This window comes from Pagrus major, chromosome 21, assembly GCF_040436345.1.
Source record: "Pagrus major chromosome 21, Pma_NU_1.0".
Taxonomy (NCBI): domain Eukaryota; kingdom Metazoa; phylum Chordata; class Actinopteri; order Spariformes; family Sparidae; genus Pagrus; species Pagrus major.
This window is the reverse complement of record NC_133235.1, coordinates 22927485-22950840: the sequence shown is the minus strand read 5'-3', so window position 1 is coordinate 22950840 and position 23356 is coordinate 22927485. Positions and strand designations below refer to the sequence as shown.

Here is a 23356-nt window from a genome sequence, read left to right as displayed (position 1 = left end):
GTGCTACAATATTAATGGGCCCTCAAAGCCTATCAAGCATTTGGATGGCAGCGGTCCACCTGCCAGATTCTACGCTGCAACTTTGTGCTGATGTTAGGAGCCGCTTTTGGCTTGTGTTTGGGTGTCCAGTACATGACAAGTGTGGATTTAATCTGGAATATTTTAACCTGGATTACTACTTGATTACTTGATTGATCGTTTAACTTAATGCCCAAAACATTCGCTGGTCCCACCTGCAGAAATGTGAGGATTTGTTGCTTTTCTCTGCATGGCATCCTTAAAACTAGAATATCTTTATTATGGTGGCTATATATTTTTTATTTTCTCACAACGTAACAAAACTGGAGCCTAAATTATTGGTGAATTTAAGTCTGAGTTGTTCTTCTGTTCTTCTTAAACGTGATGATTTGATACTTTTCTGTGTCATATATGATAGTAAACCTAATATCTTTGTGCTGTGGACTTTTCTGTTGGATAAAACAAGCAGTTTAACTATGTCACACTGGGCTCTGAGCAATTATAACTCTTTTTTTATTTTAGCAGATCTCCATGAGCTGTGTTGAAGTGTTAGGTGGGGTCAAAACAAGGGCAATAAAAAGACAATAAACAAAGTTACACTGTGTCAACAATAGAGCACAATACCAGCCAAATGCAAAATTCAGGAAGCAAGAGAACCAACTTTACACATGAAACTGTAAACAGAAGCAAAAAAGAAAAGGAAAAAGGATAGGCTTTGACATTTTAAAGACAAAATAATTCATATTTTGAGATGGTAATTTGCAGATTTACCAGTAATTGAATAAATGGAATTCAATAATCCTATACGAATATTTGGGGATTTATCAATAATCAAATCAAAGCAATAAACATTTGCAGCTCTATTTTTTTTTCTTCCTGGAATGTCATTCTGCAGAGACCCACCACAGTGGCTGATATTTTTAGCTTTTCCATGGTTTGTCATGGGACAACAAAAGTGCCCTTTGTAGTTTTGTGGGAGTGTGATCTGAACTTGTGGGAGGCTGCAGGGCTTCTGCTGTGTGACAGCCATGAGGGAAGCTCAAGAATCTGCCAGTTATCTTCCCGGAGTTACTCTCCAAAATGAAGGAACAGTGCAGGAACGTCACTGCTCAACCAACCAACTCCTGAGCAGCTGAGAAGAACACAAGATTAACATTTATCACAGCTGACATTACCTGTCAATTAAACTCATGTTGCTCATCTGGAGGGATATTTACTCACATCTACTTATACATAGATGCTCAGTTTGGATGGTATCTATATATAGAAAAGACAATGGGATCATATCTATTTACAGAAGAGGCATTGGCATATGGCTAACATTATTATCATGCCATTCAAAGCACTCAGTGACCACTTGTGCTTTATGGAGAGGAGCATTGTCATCATGGACGATATTGCTCCCAGTGGAGATGCAATGCATCATGGGATAATCTAAGTAACCACTCAGAATCTTTTTTAATAGTATAGTACAGGCTGAGCCATGTGACTCTGAATGGACTCCATGATAATAATAATGAAGGAGCAGCGTCTCCGTGTGTCTCTGTGTTTCATCCCGCAACATCGTGGGAGTAATTTTGTTCACAAACTGCGAGCCAGGTTTCTTTTCTAGCGACGTTGTGCAAAATGCATGTTCACATGTTGTCGAGTGAAGCCGAGCACAGCGAAGCAGAACCAGCAGCACTATTGTCTATAAGCGGCCATATGGTGGGTGTCCTTGCGTGGTAGCTTTAGGGAGCCTTTCTCCCTGAGATGAAACAATTTTGTTCAGAAATGAACCTCCTCTCTCAGCCATTCGTGTTCATCAGACCCTGCCCCATCACCCACCTCTGAGATCACTCAGTGTGTCGCCGGTCCCGCCAGAGCAAGGATGGCGACCCGGACGTCCCAGGTAGACCCGAACAACCTCTGTCACGTCGTCTCTGTGACTCCCCCTTGTCAAAAAGCCCACCCCTACTTGTCTAGCCCTGCTCCGTGCCTCCAGATGTGGCTTAATTTACTGCGACTCTGCTAATTGCTGTAATTAAGGATTAATTACTGTTAATTACCTTCGCATAAACTCATCACCAGTCAAAGAGCGGAGCCTTATGAAATGTGCCATGCACAGGAACACACACCGCGGGGACTTGAGGAGGATTGTGTTGCTGGACCTCTTGTTTCATGACTTGTCCTGGTGCGTAGGGAGGGCTTGTAGGCCAACAGTTAGGGCAGGATGCTAACTGTCATGGACCATCTCCTCCTGGCTCCGGATGCTTCACACGTCACCTCCTCACCAACTGGTGACCGGGACAGCAACACTATGCTGGCTGTCATTTCATTAGTAGCTGGCATTTATTTGCTGAAAAGTAGATGACAAATTTGAGACGTTCATGAAATGTTGTAAGATGTTGTAAAATTTTAAGTTGTTTTATAGCAAATAGACTAAATACTACTAATACTAACCTGTCTAGCTTTAAACTGTAAAACTTGTTGAGCAATGACTGAAATGTTCCTCTGGAATCTCTTGTAGAAAACTTGTTGTGTCAGAGTCTTGCTTACTTATTCTTTCATCAAATCTAAATAAAGCTTTGCTAAGTTTAGACTGCATTTTTAGAAACAGTGCACTGATTTAGGCAGTTATGGTTAAGTGATTAAAGGTTCTGTACTAAATCAATTTTATGCTCCACAGGCTTTTTAAAATTTGGTATCCAAACCAAAACTCCGTCATTATATTGCCACTAGTATGAAGAGATTTGAAACAAGTGGTCTCATGGTGGCTCTTGGGCCTTTAGAGGCCAGGGTATGCTTTAAACAAAAACTAATTCGTGTCACGTTTTGTGCAGCCATGTCGGAAAGTGAAAGGGTTTTATACACAGAAAACGTGACAGAAATAGGTCTGTAAAAGACGGATTAAGGGAGAAGTCCACCTCCACATGCCTGGCTGACGGCTGTGTAAAGTTTTTGGACGCAGCTCCTCCAATTTTGATGTCAGAAATGTGTGAAAAGGAGTTTCCAGAGCTGATTGGTCAACCAACAACTCGCCCCTTAAAACTCTGATGGTGTAGTTGCACAAGAGGTCCTTGTTTGTCCATGCCCTCTGGAGCAACACATAAATGCACTTTCTGATCTAGTCCCGTATTTTGGGTAAAATTGGATTTATGTTTCATGGTGATGATACAAGTTAAGGCTGAGGCGCAAAACACGACTTGGTTAGCTTAGCTTTGTTAAGGTTACAGAAACACTAAGGTTCGGGTTGAATTGACCACTTTGTGAAGGTTAGCAGATTATTTGTTGTCAAGGTTGACATGTACATTCTTTTGATCCATCCATTCACCCCGACCTCCTTGTATGCAGACTTGGTCGCTCTATAACACCCTCACCTGACCTCCTCCTTTGCTTGGGTCGTAATTGCTACAGGCGTTGTAACTTCTTTGTCTGATTTAAGGACAAGTTAATCTTTCTTCTGTTGTAGGCAGACCGGCCTTTTCGTTATAAGGAAGTTTGTTTTTTGTTATCACGATTACTTTTTGCTTTTAAGTGTAAATAACCTTTTTATATTTTGCCCCTACATTCTGTTCCCCTCTTCTTTAACCCCAGGTATAATTTAAATTGTTACTCCCCTCATCCCTTGGCCATTCGGGGACGTAACACTGCTGTTGTTCTTATGGGAGGACAGTCTTGAGTTGCATGTTCTGGACCTTTATTGCTTTATTCCTCCGTTCATCTCTACTGTGAAATAAAGGCAAAACACACCTTAAAAAAATGCATGTAAAACAATATGCACCCCTGCCCAGGCTTTATTAAAAGTGGCCCGTCATGTGTGTACTGTGTTGGCTCCATAGAGATGTCTTTGTCTGTCTGCTAGCAGGCCGACTGTGCAGCTTGCTCCTCCACAAGCTCGTGACTTCTCCTCAGTTATTCAGCCACTCGGGTTTCCAGTGCAGCCTGGAGCTGTTAAAACTGCACTGGCTGAGCATGAGTTGATTCAATCAAGAAGATATATATTTTAAGACACCTTAAGAAAGACTGACAGCCAGGGGGCTAATGTATTGCCTATTTTGAATAATGAATTATTTTAATGAAGGCTTTTAAATGGGAGTGCTCCGTGTTGGTGGCAGGGCGGTGTTCTGAATGGTCTTCTCCTCTGGCGCTGGCTGCCTCATTATCAGGCCAGCCCCTCAGGCCTCAAACTGGCCTGCTTAAGCCTCAGATGATGACGATAATTACCGTTATTAGGAGTAGCTGCAGGGGGAACTTGTTCTGAAAAACACCAAGCTGAGTTCTTGCCTCGCTCGCCGCCACCACTACTGCCGCATGAGAAACTACCGATCGCCAGTGGAGAAAGCCAGAGAGAGAGAGAGAGACAGAGGGGAAAAAAAGGAGGGGATGAGGGGAGCGGCCACCAAATCCGCCTAATGTGACGCCTGTCAGCTCGTCTCCCACCAGCTGTCACCTCCCAAATGCACTGGGGTTCATTTTTTTAATTGACACCTCGCTTTCCTATTCCATTTCTATTTTTCGCCTTTCATTCTCCCTCCATCACTCTCTTCCCTCCTCGCCTGAACCATCCACATCTCCTTGTCGCTGCCTGTCCCTCCAGTATTTCTTTGGTGTTTTTCCTTGTCCTTGGTATCCACCCCCCATCCCCCCCAAACCGGTGTCAGATACAAAACCCCGGCTCTGCCCCCTTTCTGCACATGATACTCGAGATAGCTGATAAAACATAAAGCTGTTTTAGAGGTACTTTATGACTATGCCCTTGTGTACTGAGGCTGTACAGCTTCCCATTATCCGGTGATGGAGGGAACATTTTGGGCCTGAGAAAGTTTCCCATGAGTTCAGGGATAGATCACAAATCTAGCTTTCAGCTCACAAAACACAACATTTTAAAAACGATGTAAACAACACAATATTAAGAATATAACAGTAGCTTTCACGCCATAGACTTAAGCTATAGTTAGAAATTTCACAATGATTGTGTGTTTCTTTATTACGGCCCAGATTCAATTCAGCAGAAATGACCACATATACAGTAAATTGGATATAATGCAACATAATATTCATTTAGTGCTCTCAGTAATGATAATAGCATTGCTTAGCACTGTAGTTAACTTCTACTATGTGTGGCAATTTATGAAATATGGCACAATGATGCGTTTTATGGTGATTGCTTTATGAGTAGGGGACTGAGTTTTTAACCTCAACGCTTTTTTGGTACCAACTGAAATGTCTGTAGCACTCAGTACAAAAAGTGTCACTGGGTGCTGAGTTGGTTGAGAATAAATTGATTTGAATTATTGCAAATTTCTTGCAAAATTGCCAGACATTACACGATCTGTTGTTTGGACAAATCAAACAATTTGTTTACAATTTATATACTAAATGGCTGATGCATTAACTAGAAAATAATCAGCTGATTAATCAATAATGGAAATAAGTGTTAGTTGAAGCCCTTTTCTTAAAGTCGCAGTTTCTGGTTTAAATTGTAGTTGCAGCCTTTCAAAATAAAACACTTTGCTTTCATGGTCGCTGAAAATGTCTGGTTAATGAAGCGTGGCGTTCTGGTGAAGGGTTGTGAGATGTGTTTTAATTCTGATGGACCTGAAGGCCACACTGTTCTTCACCTCGGTGTGTCCGTGCGCGCTCAAAGTAAGAACTTGTTCACTCTTAATTTTACTTTATTTGGGTCCAGCTGCTTGTGTTTGGACAACATTATAAAGGCGGACACTGACTTTACACGTCGTCTGTTGCTTCCTGCTGCACATGTACATAAAGTTGTATAAAAAGCTTTTGTGGCTTTAAAGAAAGCATGCGAGAAGTGTAACGAATGAGTGGGGTTTGGAGTTGAGACTTGAGACTAGCGGCTTTGCTAGTAGCGGTTACATCAGCTGCTGCTAGCACAACGCACCCACATCTCCAACCAAACTGTGGGCAGTCGTGTTGCATTATGCATAACAGCAAATTAGATACCTTTTTAGTGTCGACCAGGTGATTTTCGTAGCATACTTTAACGTGCATTGTTACTCTTTTCATGTTTAAAGTCTGTAGTGCGACTCAGGCTAAAGTGAATTATGAGAGAATGTTTGACGACCTGCAGCCAGTATTGACTACCTTACAGAACAATTTAACGTATAGAGAGCCACCTCCCTCATATGTAATGTTTGATTAACTAGCTAGCAATAGGCAACCGTGCTGTTTCTCGACTACGTCACCAGTGGTGGACTAACAAAGTGCATTCTCACTGTGCGTAAATACAAATGTTGACGCTAATACTTGTGTACTTTTACTTAAGTAACATTCTCAAGACTAAAAACATGAAAAGAAAAAAAAGCATGATGTCTTCTCTCCCTTCCTCCCTCTGTCTCTACTTTTCCATTCCTCCTCGATCTCGTCCTCTTCATCTTCTGCTCCTGGGCCTCTGTGCTCACTACTCTGTGTGTGTGTGTGTGATCGGCAGTGTGCCAGTTTATCCTGAGCCCCATCTTGCCTGTAGTTATACATTGTGATTAAAAGAATCCAAATGCAATAAAACTTATTTGTTTATCGAAACAAGATGTTGTTTTGACGCAAAACGCTCCAAAAGGCTTCATTTGCGTCATAAGATCACAAAAATTTTCATCAGATAGAGAATGCCCCCGGGTCCTCCTATCTGAATTTTTTGTTTTGTATCTTGTCATCTTTTGTCACTACTGTAGAGTTTGAAGGTCTGTCTGGAGGTGCAGAGGAATAAAACAGACGATATCTCTGGTTCTGCTGCATCGATTTCGATCCTTTTTTTGTTCGGTGGAGTTTGCGGAGCACACTTTTAACACTTTTGTTGTGGAGAGCTCTTTGGGCCGGGGAACATGTCCCATGAGTCCAGCACAAATCCAGCCTTCAGCAGATTAGGTAAAGAACATTTTAAATAACACATTAAGATTACAGCAAATGTTTTCATGGCATTACGACTTTATTGTGAGGTGTGATTAGTAACTCCGTAATGATCTTTCCTTTCTTTATTACAGCTTTATTTACAGCTTTATTTCAGCTCAGCAGAAACGACCACATATACAGTAAATTGGATGTAATGTAACATAATATTCATTTAGCGCTCTCAGTTATGATAATAGCATTGCTTAGCACCGTAGTTTACCTCTACCGTGTGGGTCAGTATGAAATATGTAACAGCGCAGCGTCTTATGAAGGCCGCTTTATTGGGCTTGTATCAAATGCAGATGAGAGCAGGATGCTGAACTCCTTGAAGGAGCGGGGAGGGGAGGATTTGTATTAGTGATACTTGTCATGTCTGCTGTAAATCACGCTGCTTTTTTCAGGTTCCTGGGTTGTTGTTGTTTTGTCTCAGAATGCTGTGTGGCAGGGATGAATGGTGGTGATGTTACATTATCATGTGGCTGTCGCTTTCACTCCTGCTGACTGGTCTGTGACAGGCCCACACACACATGGATGTACACACACACACACACACACACACACACACACACGGTTGTGTCAGAAGCAGGCCTGATTTATTAACTGCTGAAACCCTAGATGACGTGTGCCCACACAATCAATAGAGAGCACAGCCACTGCCTGCCCTTCTCCGGGGTCACGTGATGCGGACAAGAGCTAGGCAAGGAAGGACACACACGTACACACACACACACACACACACATATATATACACTACAGTGCTGAGGAGTGTATTGCATTACTGTATTGATGGGAAATGGATCCAGTCCAGCATTGGCTGCTAGCTGCCAGTCAGAGGCAAGCAGGGCAAACTTTCATCATGGCTGTCAGGGACATCACTGCTGCCTTGTTTGACCGTAAATCTTCCTAATTGTGACAGAATACTTCAACATCATTAATTAAACATGTTTTCATTTAAAAGCACTCGCAGGGCGCCCGCCTGGGTGCTCAGGGTAGCCTGCCAATGTGCATAGCTGTGTATTTTTCCTGTGTGCCTGTTTGAGTGCTTACATTCATGCACAAAGTGTATGTTTGCGTCGTGTGTGTGTTTGTGTGTGTGTGTGTGTGTGTGTGCACCTTGATTCTCCCTGTATGAGTGGGTGGCTTAATCGTCATGTTTATTTACACTCCCGTTGTCTGCAAACAGCAGGCAGTGTGGCGATGGGTATGAGCCAGCTCTTAAGGAAGTAAAACAGCAGAAATTAATTTTGTCAATAAGCAAAACAAAGGCTTATTCTTAGAATTCCATTCATTATTCAGGAATTGTTTTATGACGCGTGTTCACTTTCAGCCTTTTTGGGTTTAGTGCCCCACATCTCGGGGAAGGAATTATACAAGAGCGTGCACAATGGGGGGAGGAGGGAAGAAGAGAGGAGGAAGGGAGGGAGGGTGGGAGGAAGCGACAGAGAGGGGAATTGCGTCCTCTCATTGTTCAATTAAGTCTGTCGGTAATGATCAAGATTAGATGATGGCCATCTTCCTTTTATAGATACTAATCTGTGACTGTCCATGGAATCAGGGAATCGCAGCAGAGCAGTATGGACTGATGCTTTTGTCGCTACAATAGACTAGAAAGTGCATTTAAAAGGTTTTTCCGTGTGATGTACCGTAATAGAGGTCACTTCCCTCCGTCAGGTGATTATGTTAATGTATAGGCCATGGTTGCAGAGTTCACAAAGAGCACACATCGAGGTCTAATCGATTTCATTGCTATTACCGAACAGAAATAAATAAAGCTGATGGCTGTGGTTAGGGTAATTATGCCACAGCACAGTGAATTGTTTGATTTTCCTTATTAATTGTATTTATTTAATCCATTTCATGCTTTTACTTGTGCACTCGGGGACTCGGAGGGAATGAATAAATCACTCTTAGGCTCATTAGATTCCCCCTCTGGTTGGGATGTGCCACTATTTTGTCAGAATTAAATTGGCGAGTGTTATAATTTCCCGCTGGTGTGATTCACATGAAAAATATCCACATATCCATCTACCGGCACATGGTGCATATGCGCCCACACACACACACATGTGCGTCTGCTCCCAATCTGAACTCCTGACCTTTTCCAGCCGTCTGATAGCCATTGACATTTGCCTCTTGAGCTGAGCTTGCTCACGTGTTGGAGCTGATGGGAATGGATGATGTTATTGCTGGAGGAGAAAAAGAGAGGGAAGGAAACAGGAGAGAGAGAGGTGGAGGGGGTTGAAAAAAAAGGAGGATCAGGGTAGACAAGCTCCCATTGCGGCCCCGGGAATCCATCTGGACCGTCCACCCCCCCCCCCTGCTCACCAGCAAAGGTCACAGGGCGACTCAGCCTTACATCCTCATTACAAAAGAGCCGCCGCTGTGACCGGAGACTGTGGGCTACAATATGGCTTCACTGCTCCGTCACACCGCCTGTCATTTACCCTCACTGTCTACAGTCATCATGGAAGAGACATTGCAGGATGTTGTATTAGATCGTCCTCCTGAAACATTTTGATAGATGCGTGGATTAAAGGTGTGTGTGAAAAATGTCGTGGCGGCAGCGTGAGCTTTGTCTTTGTCCTTGAAGACAGTGGATGGAGCTGAGGGCTGCACCTGGTCGGCTGTTTTCAGCACCTCTGAGAAAAAGGCAGGACGCTCTGCTGCCTTACCGAGGGAGCCTTCTGGTGGCAGAAAGAGGCAGGGCAGTACAGCTGATCTTTAAATAAAAACTCGTGGTGAAACATCTGTGTGTGTTTTTGTTCTCGAGAACACAGTCAGCAGCGTAGTTTTTGCGCCACCTCTCAGAATATCCAGACTGCTTTTGTTTATGTGCGCACGTCAGGCGGATTTTTGTTTGTCCATCCCAGCAGGCCTGTCTTTGTTGTGTTTACACTTCACTCTCCACACCATGGGAGCTGAGCGTCAGTCGAGTGCCGAGCGCCTGTAGGTGTGTGAGTGCGTGCAGGTTCAGACCCCCAAACAAGTGTGTAAACGACCTCGGTGTCAGCTGTAAGAGCATCCTCAGTCCTGCTAAAATAAGATTAAAACGCTGCGAATGCTGCACTGGTGTCGCAGGCGTGGTGTTAAAATGGTAATTTAGTGGTTGTTGTTTGATTCCTGCTCAGAGTGTGAAAATAATTAACTTCAACGATCACGAACGAAATGATTAACCTTTTATTTGTGTATCTTCATCTTGATTCAGCTCGAATCTCCACACATGATTTATTTGAGCCAGGTGTCGCTGCATTAATATGCTGTGTCTAACGCGTGTTATTAGTTTGTTTTTCTGTTTAGACAGCACCTGACAAGATAATAAAGCCATCAGCCAGAAACTAAACATAGTCTGAGCATAAGGAGAGCAATGAAAGATGAACTCTGGTGGAAGGCTGTGTTAATTTTTTTTACATGAAATGATAGCCTGAATCGATAAAATTATAGTTTTATGGTCCTGCCGAGCTGCCAGCCACTGTGAGGCTGCAGGTTTTTATGGCTCAGACTTGAACTATCTAAACGACGGCCATATTTCAGAGAGTTCACTCGGAGAAATAGTTAAGACTCTTTCTTAATCAAAGTAAAGTTCTCGCTTTTCGGTCATTTTGAACATCCGTGTAAATCTTCTTCTCCTGTCCTCCGCAGTGCTCAGTATCCGTGGCGCCCAGGAGGAGGAGCCTCCAGATCCTCAGCTGATGCGACTGGACAACATGCTGCTGGCGGAGGGCGTGGCCGGGCCGGAGAAAGGCGGCGGGTCGGCAGCCGCGGCGGCAGCAGCAGCAGCCACAGGCGGCATCGGCGCCGACAACTCAGCAGAGCACTCGGACTACCGGGCCAAGCTGACTCAGATCCGACAAATTTACCACACGGAGCTGGAGAAGTATGAGCAGGTGGGGAGGAGGAATATAGTTGTTTACTATCAGCTCTCATTTTCTCAGTTATTCAGCTGAGTTCCTCCTTTTGCAACAGATATTCATATTGTCATTTTATTGAAGTATTTTATCCGCAAACACAAAAGTGCATCTGTAGGATTCCCACATAATCACACCCACTAAACCTCAATTTAACCCCCCTAAAATAGGAATTTGATGTGTCCACGAGCCAAGCATTGTTTTAAAACCCTTTTTTTCCTGTATTTTATTTGCCAGGGTTTAACAAAATCCACGGTTTGGTTCAGATTGGTCAAATTTTTTAATGTAAGAAAATGAAAAGATTTCTACTGTCTTGAGGAAAATGTGCGACTTCATTTATCCTGTACTTTTGTCATATTTTAGCTTATTTACATATTTGACCCCTTTTATCTCCTTTTTGCTTTGTCAGTTGTTCTTCAGTCACTTATTGTAATGTGTTGACTTACGATGCATTTTGCTTCGTTTATAAAATGAAAAAAATATTTTTAAAAACTTGAATTACGTACACAAAATAAGTAAACAAAATAAACTAGTTAATAAATACAAAACACTTTTCTCCAGACCAGTCTACATATTAACTAAGCGCAAACACACAGCGTTTTGAATTTACAATCAGCCCCTGAATGCATCATGTAGAACGCAGTTAGTCGAGAGTAGCAGGCAGCTGTTCACAGTCCAACCTGAGCTTTAATTCTTATATTTTTTTTTCCCGGGAGACAGGCTGAACTAGTCGGCCTCGATTTAAGTCTCAGTCTTGGTCTCGGGCTTGGTTTCAGAATCCTTATTATTTACTTAACAAAAGGAGAATTTAAAATTTCTCTTCTAGGATAAAAGAAATAAAATGAATAAATGCAAGAAAATAAATATTGAAACTTGTTCTCATACTTCCCCCTAGTTCCTGAGTCCTCGTGCTGTGAAAAAACATCCCGCTGAGGTAAACTGGAGACTCTAAATTTCCCAAAGTTAGGAATGTCAGAGTGAATATTATGTTTCAGTCCAAGGTTTTTTTTTCTTGCCCTTTTTCCGACGCATCCTGGAACAGGCTCCATCTGTGAAGCTAAATAGGAATAAGTTGGAATAAATGATGCGTTTTTTTTTAACTAAGTATATCACTCACTGAAATCAGTTCTTACAGGCCAACTCATGACAAGCCAAGCTTTCAGAGATGTTATCTTCAGCAGGCAAGCAGCCATTATATCAGTCACACACCAGCTCTTTTCCAAAAGACTGTAACGTCTTGTCATTCCCTCGGAAAAAGTCAAAGCGTTCTGGGTTTGTCATCTTCTGCGAGGAAGGCTAGTCATCGCTAACTGTCACAGTCAACACACACCTGAGCATTTTTGTGTCACCGCGCCACATACGGCAGCTCACGCGCGTGTGAGTGAGTAGTGTCTGGCGTGTGTGTGCAAGCAGAACGGCTGCTCGGTGCCTCACTTTGACTGACGTAACCCTGGTGTTGACAAGCAACAGACACCTTGACTCTGAATGCAGTCATATCCAGTGACTGATTCAGACAGAGGGAGAACGAGGTAGACTGAAAGATGGAGTGAAAAGAGAGGGAGACAGTTTAAACCTCTTGAACGTTAACGGGACTGAAAGCCTGCTGTCATTTTAGATTTCTCTTCACTTGTCACATTTTCTCTTCCATTGAAGAGAAGTCTTTTTAATATTCAGAGAGCACCGCGTGTCTTGCTGCCTCCACTGTACGACTCCGCCGCCACATTTGTTTGGAGTCGCACCGTCTGCCGCTTTAATTTAGACTGTTCCCATTACCTCCAACGCTGCCGCTGCTACAGTGTCAGCCAGCACTGTTTCTAAGAGGCCAAGGCCTACCAGCGAAGGTGTGGCCTCTCCAGAATTCAATTTCATCCTTTTTGTTCTGTCTGAAGCCTTCATGCCTCCACGATAGTAATTCTTTTTATGAATCCTGTCTGTCTGTGCATCCAGGCGTGCAACGAGTTCACCACCCATGTGATGAACCTGCTGAGGGAGCAGTCTCGAACACGACCCATCTCGCCCAAAGAGATCGAGCGCATGGTCGGCATCATCCACCGCAAGTTCAGCTCCATCCAGATGCAGCTGAAACAGAGCACCTGCGAGGCCGTCATGATCCTGCGCTCACGCTTCCTCGACGCCAGGTCTGTGTGTCTCCAACTATTTTTAAGTTTTAAAACATCTTCATCTCCGGAGCGTTCTTTATTTTTAAGTGGTGTTTTGAATGTTTCAGCACTGAAGAATTATTGTTATTGTTCGCCAAGTATCTCTCAAATTCTGATCAGTCTGTTTCCTTTCTCCTCCCTCCAGACGAAAGAGGAGGAACTTCAACAAACAGGCGACAGAGATCCTAAACGAGTACTTCTACTCCCACCTCAGTAATCCCTATCCCAGCGAGGAGGCCAAAGAAGAGCTGGCCAAGAAATGCAGCATCACAGTGTCACAGGTAAGCAGAATAAACAGAGCTGCAGTCTACTTGGATTGTGTGGTTAATCATTTGGTGAGGAGTAATAAATGTCACTCTGAAGCCTCAGCCAAGGCCTTGCAGGATTTGAGATTTTACTCCACCTTTGGGGTTCGCAGTGCTGCTGTTATGGTCGCTGTCTGTCCAGCGTGACCTCCAGTAGCTTGAATTAAGTATTATTAACAAGGGACAGTTTTATATTAAATATCAACACTGGCTCAAGTAAATCTCAGCTTTTAATCACTGAATACCAAAACGCTGGTAAATGTGTCATGAGCCAACACTGGTTGAACACTAAATTTTGGTGCATTTATGTCGTTTCTTATGTGAATTTTTACTTTTTCAATTTATCATAAATCCCTAAATTTTAGAGACTGAGTTCAGTTTGTATATGTCTGTATATATCTGTGTATATATGTTTTATTTAATTTTATATCTGTGTGTAGACCAAACATATCTTTTCACAGTCATCTACATTATCGGCCTACATGTCTGTAATCATGGTAACAACTGCATGACAGGGTAGCACACTTACCTTAACTGCCTGTCGAATTTGGTTCAGGCTCGGTTACCACTGTCTCAGATGTCATGTTCAGACAGAAACATTTGCCCCGAGCTGAACTCTAATCTGGATAAAACAGGCCAAGACTTCTTCCTCCATGCGCCTGTCATTGTTTACAGTCCAATTAGCGACTTAAGGTGCAAGAAACAACATCTCCGCTAATATCTTTAGACAGACATCTGCGTATGAGTGCAGATAATATTTTAAAAAGCTAATAAAGACACATTTTAGTTAGTGCATTCAGCCTCTTTGGCTCTCCGTACAGACCTGCATGCAACCAAAGCCTAAACAAACAGAAACCACGATGCTTCCGATACCAAAAACTTTCATATGCAGATATCTGTTCATAGAGATTAGTGTTCTGCACACACATAATAAAACCATGTAGATCAATGACTATCAATGAACATTTAATCATTGTCATTTGAATTCGTTGGAATACAAGAAAATTCTACATAAGATTGGCGGAAAACAAAACTATAAGAATATTATTGAAGTGTGTATTGTCATATGTTTTGTTTGTTTTCACTTTGTCGTTAAGATTGTGGGTCTTTGTTTTGTTGATGTCAAAGATGTTTAAGTGGACATTGTATCTTGAGAAATCTGAATAAAATCTTATTTTAAAAAAAAGAAAATGATAGTAATATTATGGTCTGATCCATGACAATTAAAAATATATACGTTTTGCATTATAAAGGAGTCAGCCGTGTGTCACACATGACAAAAACTAATAATAATGAGGAAATCAATGATCTGATAGCCACAAAGACTGTCCAGAAATCATGATCCAGGCTTAGGTGTCAAGTATCAATGTTCATTTTTATCTTTCATTGTTTTGTTGGTTTGTATCTGTGTCATCTTAAATTTGCTCTAACTCAGCTCCTGTATCCTCTCGTTGCTATCTCGACAGGTATCAAACTGGTTCGGGAACAAGAGAATCCGATACAAGAAAAACATCGGCAAATTCCAAGAAGAGGCCAACATGTACGCGGCGAGGACCGCAGTCAACGCGACAAGCGTGTCGGCTCACGGCAGCCAGGCAAACTCCCCATCCACTCCCAACTCAGCAGGTGAGCTGATCCCAGACCAGCGGATTACATTGAAACAAGCTCTGTAGATGGAGTACTCTTTTTTTATACCGGAGCAGATAGCCAAGACGTTCTCCTACCTGAGCCCCAACTCAGGCATTCAGTCTCTGTTGCTGTTTCATTCAGACTAACAGGCTGAATCTCCTTAACTAACCCAGTTATATGGAGTGGCTTTCTTTCTCCTCTTGTTCCGTTTTTTCTCTTTCTTCTCTGCCTTTTTGCCGTCTGTCTCTTTCACTCATCTTCTTCCTCTCTCTCTCTCTGTCCCTGTTATTGACCTCTTGGTCTCGTGGACGTTAATTTTTTCCTGCCTCTTGTCCGGTTGACCTTGTGCATGCCATTAAGCTGCTCGGAGGGCAAGCGGAGTCTTTTGTCATATAGAGACTTTCGCAACTGTATTGGATTAGGACCGGGTGTTGAAATCAAGTTACGCCATGGTCTCTTTACATCTGGGGAGCTGGGGTCCATTAAAGGACGAAGACGATTCTTTGGGTCTTCCTGCAGATCAATTATTACTTCCTTAATGAAACACTAGCAGCACGGACGTTTAACTAGAATATAATCCATAACGGCTCGTTTAAACTGGACTTAAACAGTTTTATGATGATTATCTGTCTCATGGTTCTCGTTGGCTGATTCTTCCTTTTAAATGATGCTTCAGTGATACTTTAATGTGCATGTTCTGCATCTGTAGCATGCAGTTTGTAGAAAATGATGCTCGCTGCTCTCCCAAACTAACCCACTCAGTGCACTTTTGCTTATGCATGATCATTTTAACTCCTTTTTCTGTTCCTCTCTTCTTCCCTCTTTTCTCTCTCCTCTTATCTTTGTCCTCCTCTCCTCGCTCTCTTTCTTCTCCTCCTCCTCCTCCTCCTCCTCCTCTGTGTATTCTCAGGTTCTGCTGGCTCTTTTAACATGTCAAACTCCGGAGACTTGTTCATGAGTGTGCAGTCCCTCAATGGGGACTCGTACCAAGGGGGGCAGGTTGGGGCCAACATACAATCCCAGGTAGGCGCCTCTTCAAGTTTATGTGGTTTCAAACCATGTGGCACTTATTTGAGTTTCCATTACCACTTTAACCATGCAAGGAGTTGTGTCGAGCTGTGTGGGGTCAGAGCGTGCCCGACCCGCCTCCAAACGGGTTGCGGTGACTGCTCACAACAGCGGCCAACCTGTGACAACCCCCCCGTCTACATGTGTTGCGATACATGTCCGTGCAGGAGACCAGAGAAAAAGACGTTTTTTCTAAAAGTTATGAAGAATACACAAAAGTTATAGATATTGTGGTAAAATATTACCTTGGGTCACTCATACAAAAAATACTTGAGTAAAAATCTTTAAGTATCTGATATTAAAATGTACTGTATAATGTGTGTGAGTGCTAAACGAGATGTCACGTCACAGTCTTTACACTTTTACAGTTTTATGATAAACTGCAACTTTCTCAAGTTGAAAAATAATCTTTTAAATTGACAAACATCGTACAGTATATGTAATTCATGGCACATTTAAACGGGATCAAAACGTTATTTGTCTCTTGCTTCTCTACCATAGATATTTTTTGTGAGATAAGGTCCCACGAGGTCCACCAGAAGGTTCGTAACTTCACCTCTCTGTTAGCAGCTCTGTAAGCGTTGCTTCTTCAGTGGTTACTGCGGGGAAGAAGAGTATTTACAGCTGCTCCTTCGACCACAAGTCACAGCCGTGGATCAGCCCGCTGCTGCTTTTAACTCATGACGAGTGCGTCATCAGTTAAAGACAAACCTTCATGGGGTTAAACCTGACGCGCCAAATAAAACCGAGTCAAGCTGAGCTAGCACATGTGCATTTAATAGCCCCAGTAGCGTCCTGCTCGTAGAACTGTTCAACCAGTGTCCAGTCTTGGAGTGCAGGAGCCCACAACCACTTGACCTCCACCGTGAAGCAGAGGTTACACTTAGCCTGAAGCTTTACATTAATGTGGAAGCCATTGTCAACCCACAGTTGAGTAGACGACTGCAGACAGTTTTGGAAACGGTGCAACACTCATCAGCGCTCCTGACAAGAGTTCACATAGCCACTGGTGTACTGTAGCTCCCTGACCTTGCCCCAGTGGACAGTGATGACCAGCGCACTGTTTTTTGAGTGCTACATCTCTCACCATAGATTAAGGAATCACCACCCGAGGTGATAGTCTCATTTGGTTTCAGAGCTTTTGGCATCATTTCTCTCTCTCTCCCCGCATGCAGCCCTTTCTATTCAGATCAGCTCTCCGAATGCTTTAGGTCACTCATGAATATGTAAAAGGGACGACTCTTATAGGAGGTAAAGAGGTCTTCAGGGTCGGCCGTTAATTAGTGAAACTCATGTTCCTTTAAAATGTTTCTTTTTTCTTCTGTCAGAACGGCCTCGCTCTCAGGGCTGCGCAATTAAATGAAAGCGAAAAAGAGAAAGTACAACTCCCACTCAACTGTTCTCCTGAGTAGATTGGATTTATTTGTTGTGAAATCCATACAGCAGGTGTGTTTTCCTGCATAACCCTGGTGGGCTCCAGACTGACTTTTTCCACTGGTTGCACTCTGGCGCCTAACTTTTAATTCGGTGCACCAGCACATAATTTAGGTGCACCCAATAATACATTTAAATTTTTATTTTATTACACATTCTGTATATGATTATAAAAAGGAATAATCGGGCCATATTTTGAGGTAAAACTTTATTTGACAACCCATGAGCTACCTTTAGCGTTTAATCACTTCCTAGCTAACATTACAGTTTGATTACATCCAGTGTGTTTCACCTCCAAGTTTAAATAAATGTGTCCAAGATATGTGTCGATATTTTAGAACTTAATTTATGCCTTTCCTACTGTGTTGTGTAACGCTATCAAACAGTAATGCTAGCTAGGAAGTGGTTGGATGCTAACGTTAGCTGTTGTATACTAGAAGCTAATGGGTAATCAAATATGATGTTTTACCTCAAAAAATGGCCTGATGTCCCGCATGATTTTCACTATCCATTGTCTTTTCAGTTGCTGATCAATCTTTGTCAGATTCACTATGTTTATACGTCTTGCGATCTGGAATATTGCAGTACCACAGTTGATCTTCACACCCTGAGGAGGAAATGGCCGCTGTGTGAATATGGACGATAAAAAAAGTTTAGTCGCACTTTACAGTACTTTTAGTGCATGTGCGACCAAAACCGTTGCACGCTGGAGCCCTGAACCGGTCCAGTGAATCTGTGAAGGTTTTATAAGTAAATAATGCAAGATGTGACTTCACCATAGTTTTTATTGGCAGCCATGTTGTGTGAACATTCATCACATGCTTTAGTGTCATGTGTTGTAAAAAAAAAAAAAAAAGTCTGCATAGTTGTAAAGTTTTTTTTGTAATGTCTGATTTTGATGTTTTATTCAACCACGACTACAAATACATCCATAATTAGTTACTTCTTGTCATTTTTCTTGTATTTTCATCTTCTGAAAATATCTGTTATCAAGCTTGTAATAGCGGCCAAATCATTCAGATTCTCTGTTTGTAACCTTTTCCTGTTTACGGTACCCTTTTACTATCAGACTGACCTTTCCCTGTGCATGGCTGTCTTTGTTATCCAGAGCTTTTGTCTGACCAGGCCTTTTGTCTGTGTGTCCCCGCTGTTCCAGGTGGATACCCTTCGCCATGTTATCAGCCAGACCGGAGGATACAGTGACAGCCTCGCAGCCAGCCAGATGTACAGTCCACAGGGCATCAACGTAAGACCTGTAAACAATCTCCTTCTGTCCCTTTCTCAATGTTTTCTTTGCTGTCTGACTGTGCGATGATTCCCCAGTTGCAGGATGTGTATAATGTTGTGTAATCTGTGTGCACACTGGTATGCCACTTAGCAGAGTTTGCGGGTGTTGGGCTGTTGTCCAGCCAGTTGCCCCCCCCCTCCTGCTCCAGCCTTGCCCTGGGTGGCAGGCAATGAGGCAGCTACCAGGCTGGAGAAGCTGGACACGCTCCTAGCCTGTCAGAGGACATTAGCGTTAGTGAGACACCTGCAGACGACAGGAACAAGGACACAGGTGTCATCGTCCCTCCCAAAGCTGCTCTCGCGTTGGCACCATAGGACAAGTCGTACCCCTTCCAAAAGACAAAAAAAAAAAAGTTCCCAGTTGCTAATTCTTAAAATAACTCTTTAACTATGCTGTCAAAGGCTGGGCCAGTTTTCCAGGTCTTCTCGCTGGGCTGGGCAGGGCGGGACAGCCAACACTGGAGGCAGTGCGTTAGCATGTAGATCCATAGCGACAGGCGGCGCAGGGCTGAACAGAATCAATACGACAGTCACAGGGACAGAAAGAGCGGAGCTTTGGGCTAACAGTCGAAGCACATTGGTCAGATCATTTATCCACAGGAACAGCAGCACTGACAGCCAAGCCTGCAACACCCCTCGTGCTAAAATAAGAACATGGATGCATCGAGCCAGTTACAACATACAACAGGCTCGAGTGTTCAATGCATTGTGCTGGTGTGTTAGACGGATATCTTTTTGCAAAAAAGTGCAAATACTAACCTCCAGACTTTGTGTTTGTAGGAAGTTGGGATTAGATTTAATATGTTACTCACCATAATAAAAGCTTTTTATTATTTCCTTGCTCTGATACATTTAATGACATCTGGAGTCCCTGGATTGCTTCTAGTTTTTAAAGTAGCGCACCCAAGACAATTTTTATCTACATTGTGTTACAAAGAGCAACATGTTTTCTCTTTTATTTGATTACCATTTATTTGATTACTGACTTGAATCTCTTGCCTCAGTGCGTCCCTGTCATGTGTTCTCCTCACACTGGAGTCGCAGAGCTAAATACCCAATGATCTTTAAAAAAAAAAAGCCAGGAGGTTGCTCAACAAAAGGTACCACTGTTATGAAACTAATTCTTGAATCCTGAAAGACTCGTCTAACCTTTTGGGTGAAAAAATGTGGTTTGCCTCACAATAAAAAAAGAGATTTCTGACCCTTTTACCCAATTCAAACAAAATGTTAGCCAGAGATCACATCTATTCTTGCTCAAATAATGCAATGAACCAAAATTATATGTTTTATTATCAGTTGTATTTGTATATCTTAATGTTTCATGCAAAATAACACTTTAAAAAAATAATTTAATGTCCTGCTTGTGTTTAATAAAAGAAACGCCAGCTTGAGTGCATTCTGACATTAAAGCAAAAGGTGCACTAAGATATTCTGAAATTCATGGACATTATTTTAAAGATTCAACCTTTTACTCTTATTGTTAAGCTGATATTATCATTTGTAATGAGAAAAAAAACATAGCAACACTTTCGAAACAAATGACAAGTAGAAGTATTTTGACAAGTGGTCTCAGACTTTTGGACCTTACTGTACGCCGTTTCCAGCTACCTGGCTTAGGAAAGCTGCACAACTTGAAAAGCAGGTTAAGATTAAAAAAATAATCATTTTGTCTATCCAGGTAGTCAGAAGACTATTTGAGGATTGGAGAGACAATCTGAACAGCAGTATGTGTCTTCAAACGACCTTCTTGGTTCTCCAAAGATGGCCAGATATTTATATTTAGAGTACCAGATGTTTAGCTCTGTGACTTGAATGTAATGGTAAAACATGAGGCTAAAAACTGGGGCTAATGAATGATTTTTTTCTGCATGTACTAAATGTGTAATTCTTCAATAATAAATTGTCTGAATTTATAAAATAAACTGAGGAGAGCTACAACAACCAGTGACATATAACCAGAAGTTCAAACAATCAGTGAGCCCGCAGTTATACTGTAATAATCAGGAGAAACAAATCAGAAATGAGCCACAATGGAAAATGAAAATATCATTCAATAATGCATTACAAAAACACTTTACATTAATAGTTGTGACACTTACTGTGACATAGATTTTAGGCTACATTATCCAGCGCTTGTAGGAAAACGTTCTGTTTTTTGGAACATTCAGTTTCAGTCCGTTTCGGTGATAATAATCAGTCTCTTCTAGCTCTTATATGGTGAATACATTTTAAACAGAAATTGCAGTATTTTCAGTAAAGCTTGTGAATGAAGTGTTGCTGCTCGTGTTTATTTAGTCCAGATAAATAAAAAACTTTTTCTAAGATCCACTGACTGAACTCTCGCGGTTCACCTCTCCTTCTTTATCCTTGAACAGCAATTACACCCCTCAAATTGCTGGTGGGTGTTGCTGGAAAAGGCTGGAAATGCTATTTTTTTTCTCTCTCTTTCTTTTTTTCCTCTCTTGCCTCTGAATAAGATGACAGACAGTCTTTACGCGAAATAACAGGGTTTGGAAATGAGAGGCTGCCAAAGCACGTCCCCAGCTCTCACTAATAGCGTTGAAATTGCAATTAATGTCCTTAATGGTCTTTAGTCAACCTTTTATCATGATTTGAGAAGGGCCTCCATTTTAAAGAGATATTTTTTTTTATTGTGATAATTTATTCTTTTACCAGCCTGCTCAGGGGTATATTCTGAGATATATGAAAGGTCTGCGTGTTCTGTTTCATCTCTTCTGTTTATCTCACATTATGTCAGCCGCTCGGAGGGAGAATGAGGCACAATGATATTTTTAATGAAGAGTCTCTCGAAAACAGTGTTTGACAGTTTGTTGAATGTGCATATGTAGTATTTTATAAACCTACTACATATCTAAAAGTGAAGCTGTTTTCTACATTCTGAATATTTTTTAAAAAGCAGTATATCCTGTTACATTCATTTTAAGTCAAGGATAAAGCTGGTGAGATTCTACATTGTTGTTATTGTTGACAAAGGATGTGTTCCGGCTGAAGGTGTAAATACAAATATACTGTAGTTCAGCTGGGGTGTAGATTATTTCTTTTTTCACATACAAGCCAAAAACACAATGTAAGCATTTGTTCCCAGAAGTTCATTTTTATGAAGCGACCAGAGGCGCACCATCAGGGGAGGCAAGCCGGGCCAAAGAAATCTGTACAAAGAGGCCCCCGATGGCCACTCATGTTGGCACATTTTGCAATGACAACTATAAAACCCTTAAACCTCCCATAAAAGCACCATACTGCTGCCTCAAAATCAGTGCTTTGTGTGTTGATGATTGGTGGCCTTAAGATGTGGGTTATTTACAATGTGTCATCGTTGAAGTTGTTTAATTAGCCATTTAGGTTAAAATTGTTCCGGTTTTTAAAGTTATTTTTATTCAGTCTTTTCATGGGATTTGTCTCTAGTAAGAAAAATATGAAATAATTTCAGCTTTATCCTTAAAGACAAATCCAATACTGCGTCTTGCAGTGCAATGTGTAACCAATGACGCTAAACTATTTCCTGTCTTTTCGACACACAGACAAATGGTGGCTGGCAAGATGCTCCGACTCCTTCGTCAGTGACATCGCCCACAGAAGGACCCGGGAGTGTTCATTCGGATACTTCCAACTGAATATATCCATCTCTGCGCCTCATCTACAAAAAGAAAAAGAAAAAAAAAAAAAAACATGGACTGACCTTCCTATTCACAGTATTAAAACAAAGGAATTATCTGTCCCACAGTTTTGGAGAGGTACTGTGAAATCCTAACGAGAAAAAAAAAGAAACTTATAAACGTTGGACATTTGGGATACAAACAAAAAGTTTCACAATAAAAGTCCGCAGTCAATGGAGACGTTTGTACAGATTTCACATTATATTCCGAGGGCTGGGGTTACTTATTCACTCATAATGTTTTCACTCATAATGATGAAATGATATGATAAATTAAATAAATCCAATCATTGGTTTTAACTGAAAATACGTCATTCTACCTCTCAGCCACTAAAAAAAGTAGAAAAAATATGTCAGTGACCATTATTTGTTTTGTAAAAATGAAACTTTTTGTCTTTGCAAGCAAGAGGCACATCTTCTTACTTACATTTTGTTGTCTCTCACCTATTCTATGGTACGCCATTTAGACTTAAATATTGCTCAGTTGTTTACAATGTGTGCTTGATAAAAAAAAAAAGTATGTTCATCTTCCCCCTCTGTCTCCCGACGAGTCAGAAACAGAGTTCTGTCAGGAGATTTTTACCTCTAAGGTAACCCTGTGAAGTATGTTATCTGTAAAACAATAAATAAATACTTGTCATCAAATCGGACAAGCTTGACATCATTCATTAAGAAGGAGGACTTAAATTATTTTCCACTCTGTTGGTTTTGGTTCTGCAGCATGTTGGTAGAGTGATAGTCACAGGATTTTAGGATTGACGCAAGGAGGAAAAAAACAGGAAGTTTGTCTTTTTTTGTTGATCTATGGACAAGGAGAATTGTTTTTTGTAAAGGAGACATATGATGCTTATTTTCAGGTTCATAATTCTATATTTAGTTACTACTAGAATATGTTTACATGTTTCATTGCTCTAAAAACACATTTTTTTCCTCATACAGTCCAGTGCTGCAGCACTGTATTCCCCCTCTGTCTGAAACGCTCTG

The 23356-nt window shown here is 41.7% G+C and overlaps 1 protein-coding gene across 1 annotated transcript in view; it reads left to right on the top strand.

The window, feature by feature from the left end:
- pbx1a (pre-B-cell leukemia homeobox 1a) overlaps positions 1-23000 on the top strand; it is a 53210-nt gene extending 30210 nt beyond the window's left edge. Inside the window, exons 3-9 of the mRNA XM_073491336.1 lie at positions 10549-10793; positions 12762-12952; positions 13119-13254; positions 14745-14904; positions 15818-15930; positions 18566-18655; positions 22239-23000. Of these exons, the coding sequence (XP_073347437.1) occupies positions 10549-10793; positions 12762-12952; positions 13119-13254; positions 14745-14904; positions 15818-15930; positions 18566-18655; positions 22239-22331 (1028 nt within the window). The 3' untranslated portion in view covers positions 22332-23000. The remainder of the gene's footprint in view (positions 1-10548; positions 10794-12761; positions 12953-13118; positions 13255-14744; positions 14905-15817; positions 15931-18565; positions 18656-22238) is intronic.
- The last annotated feature ends 356 nt before the right edge of the window (positions 23001-23356 follow it).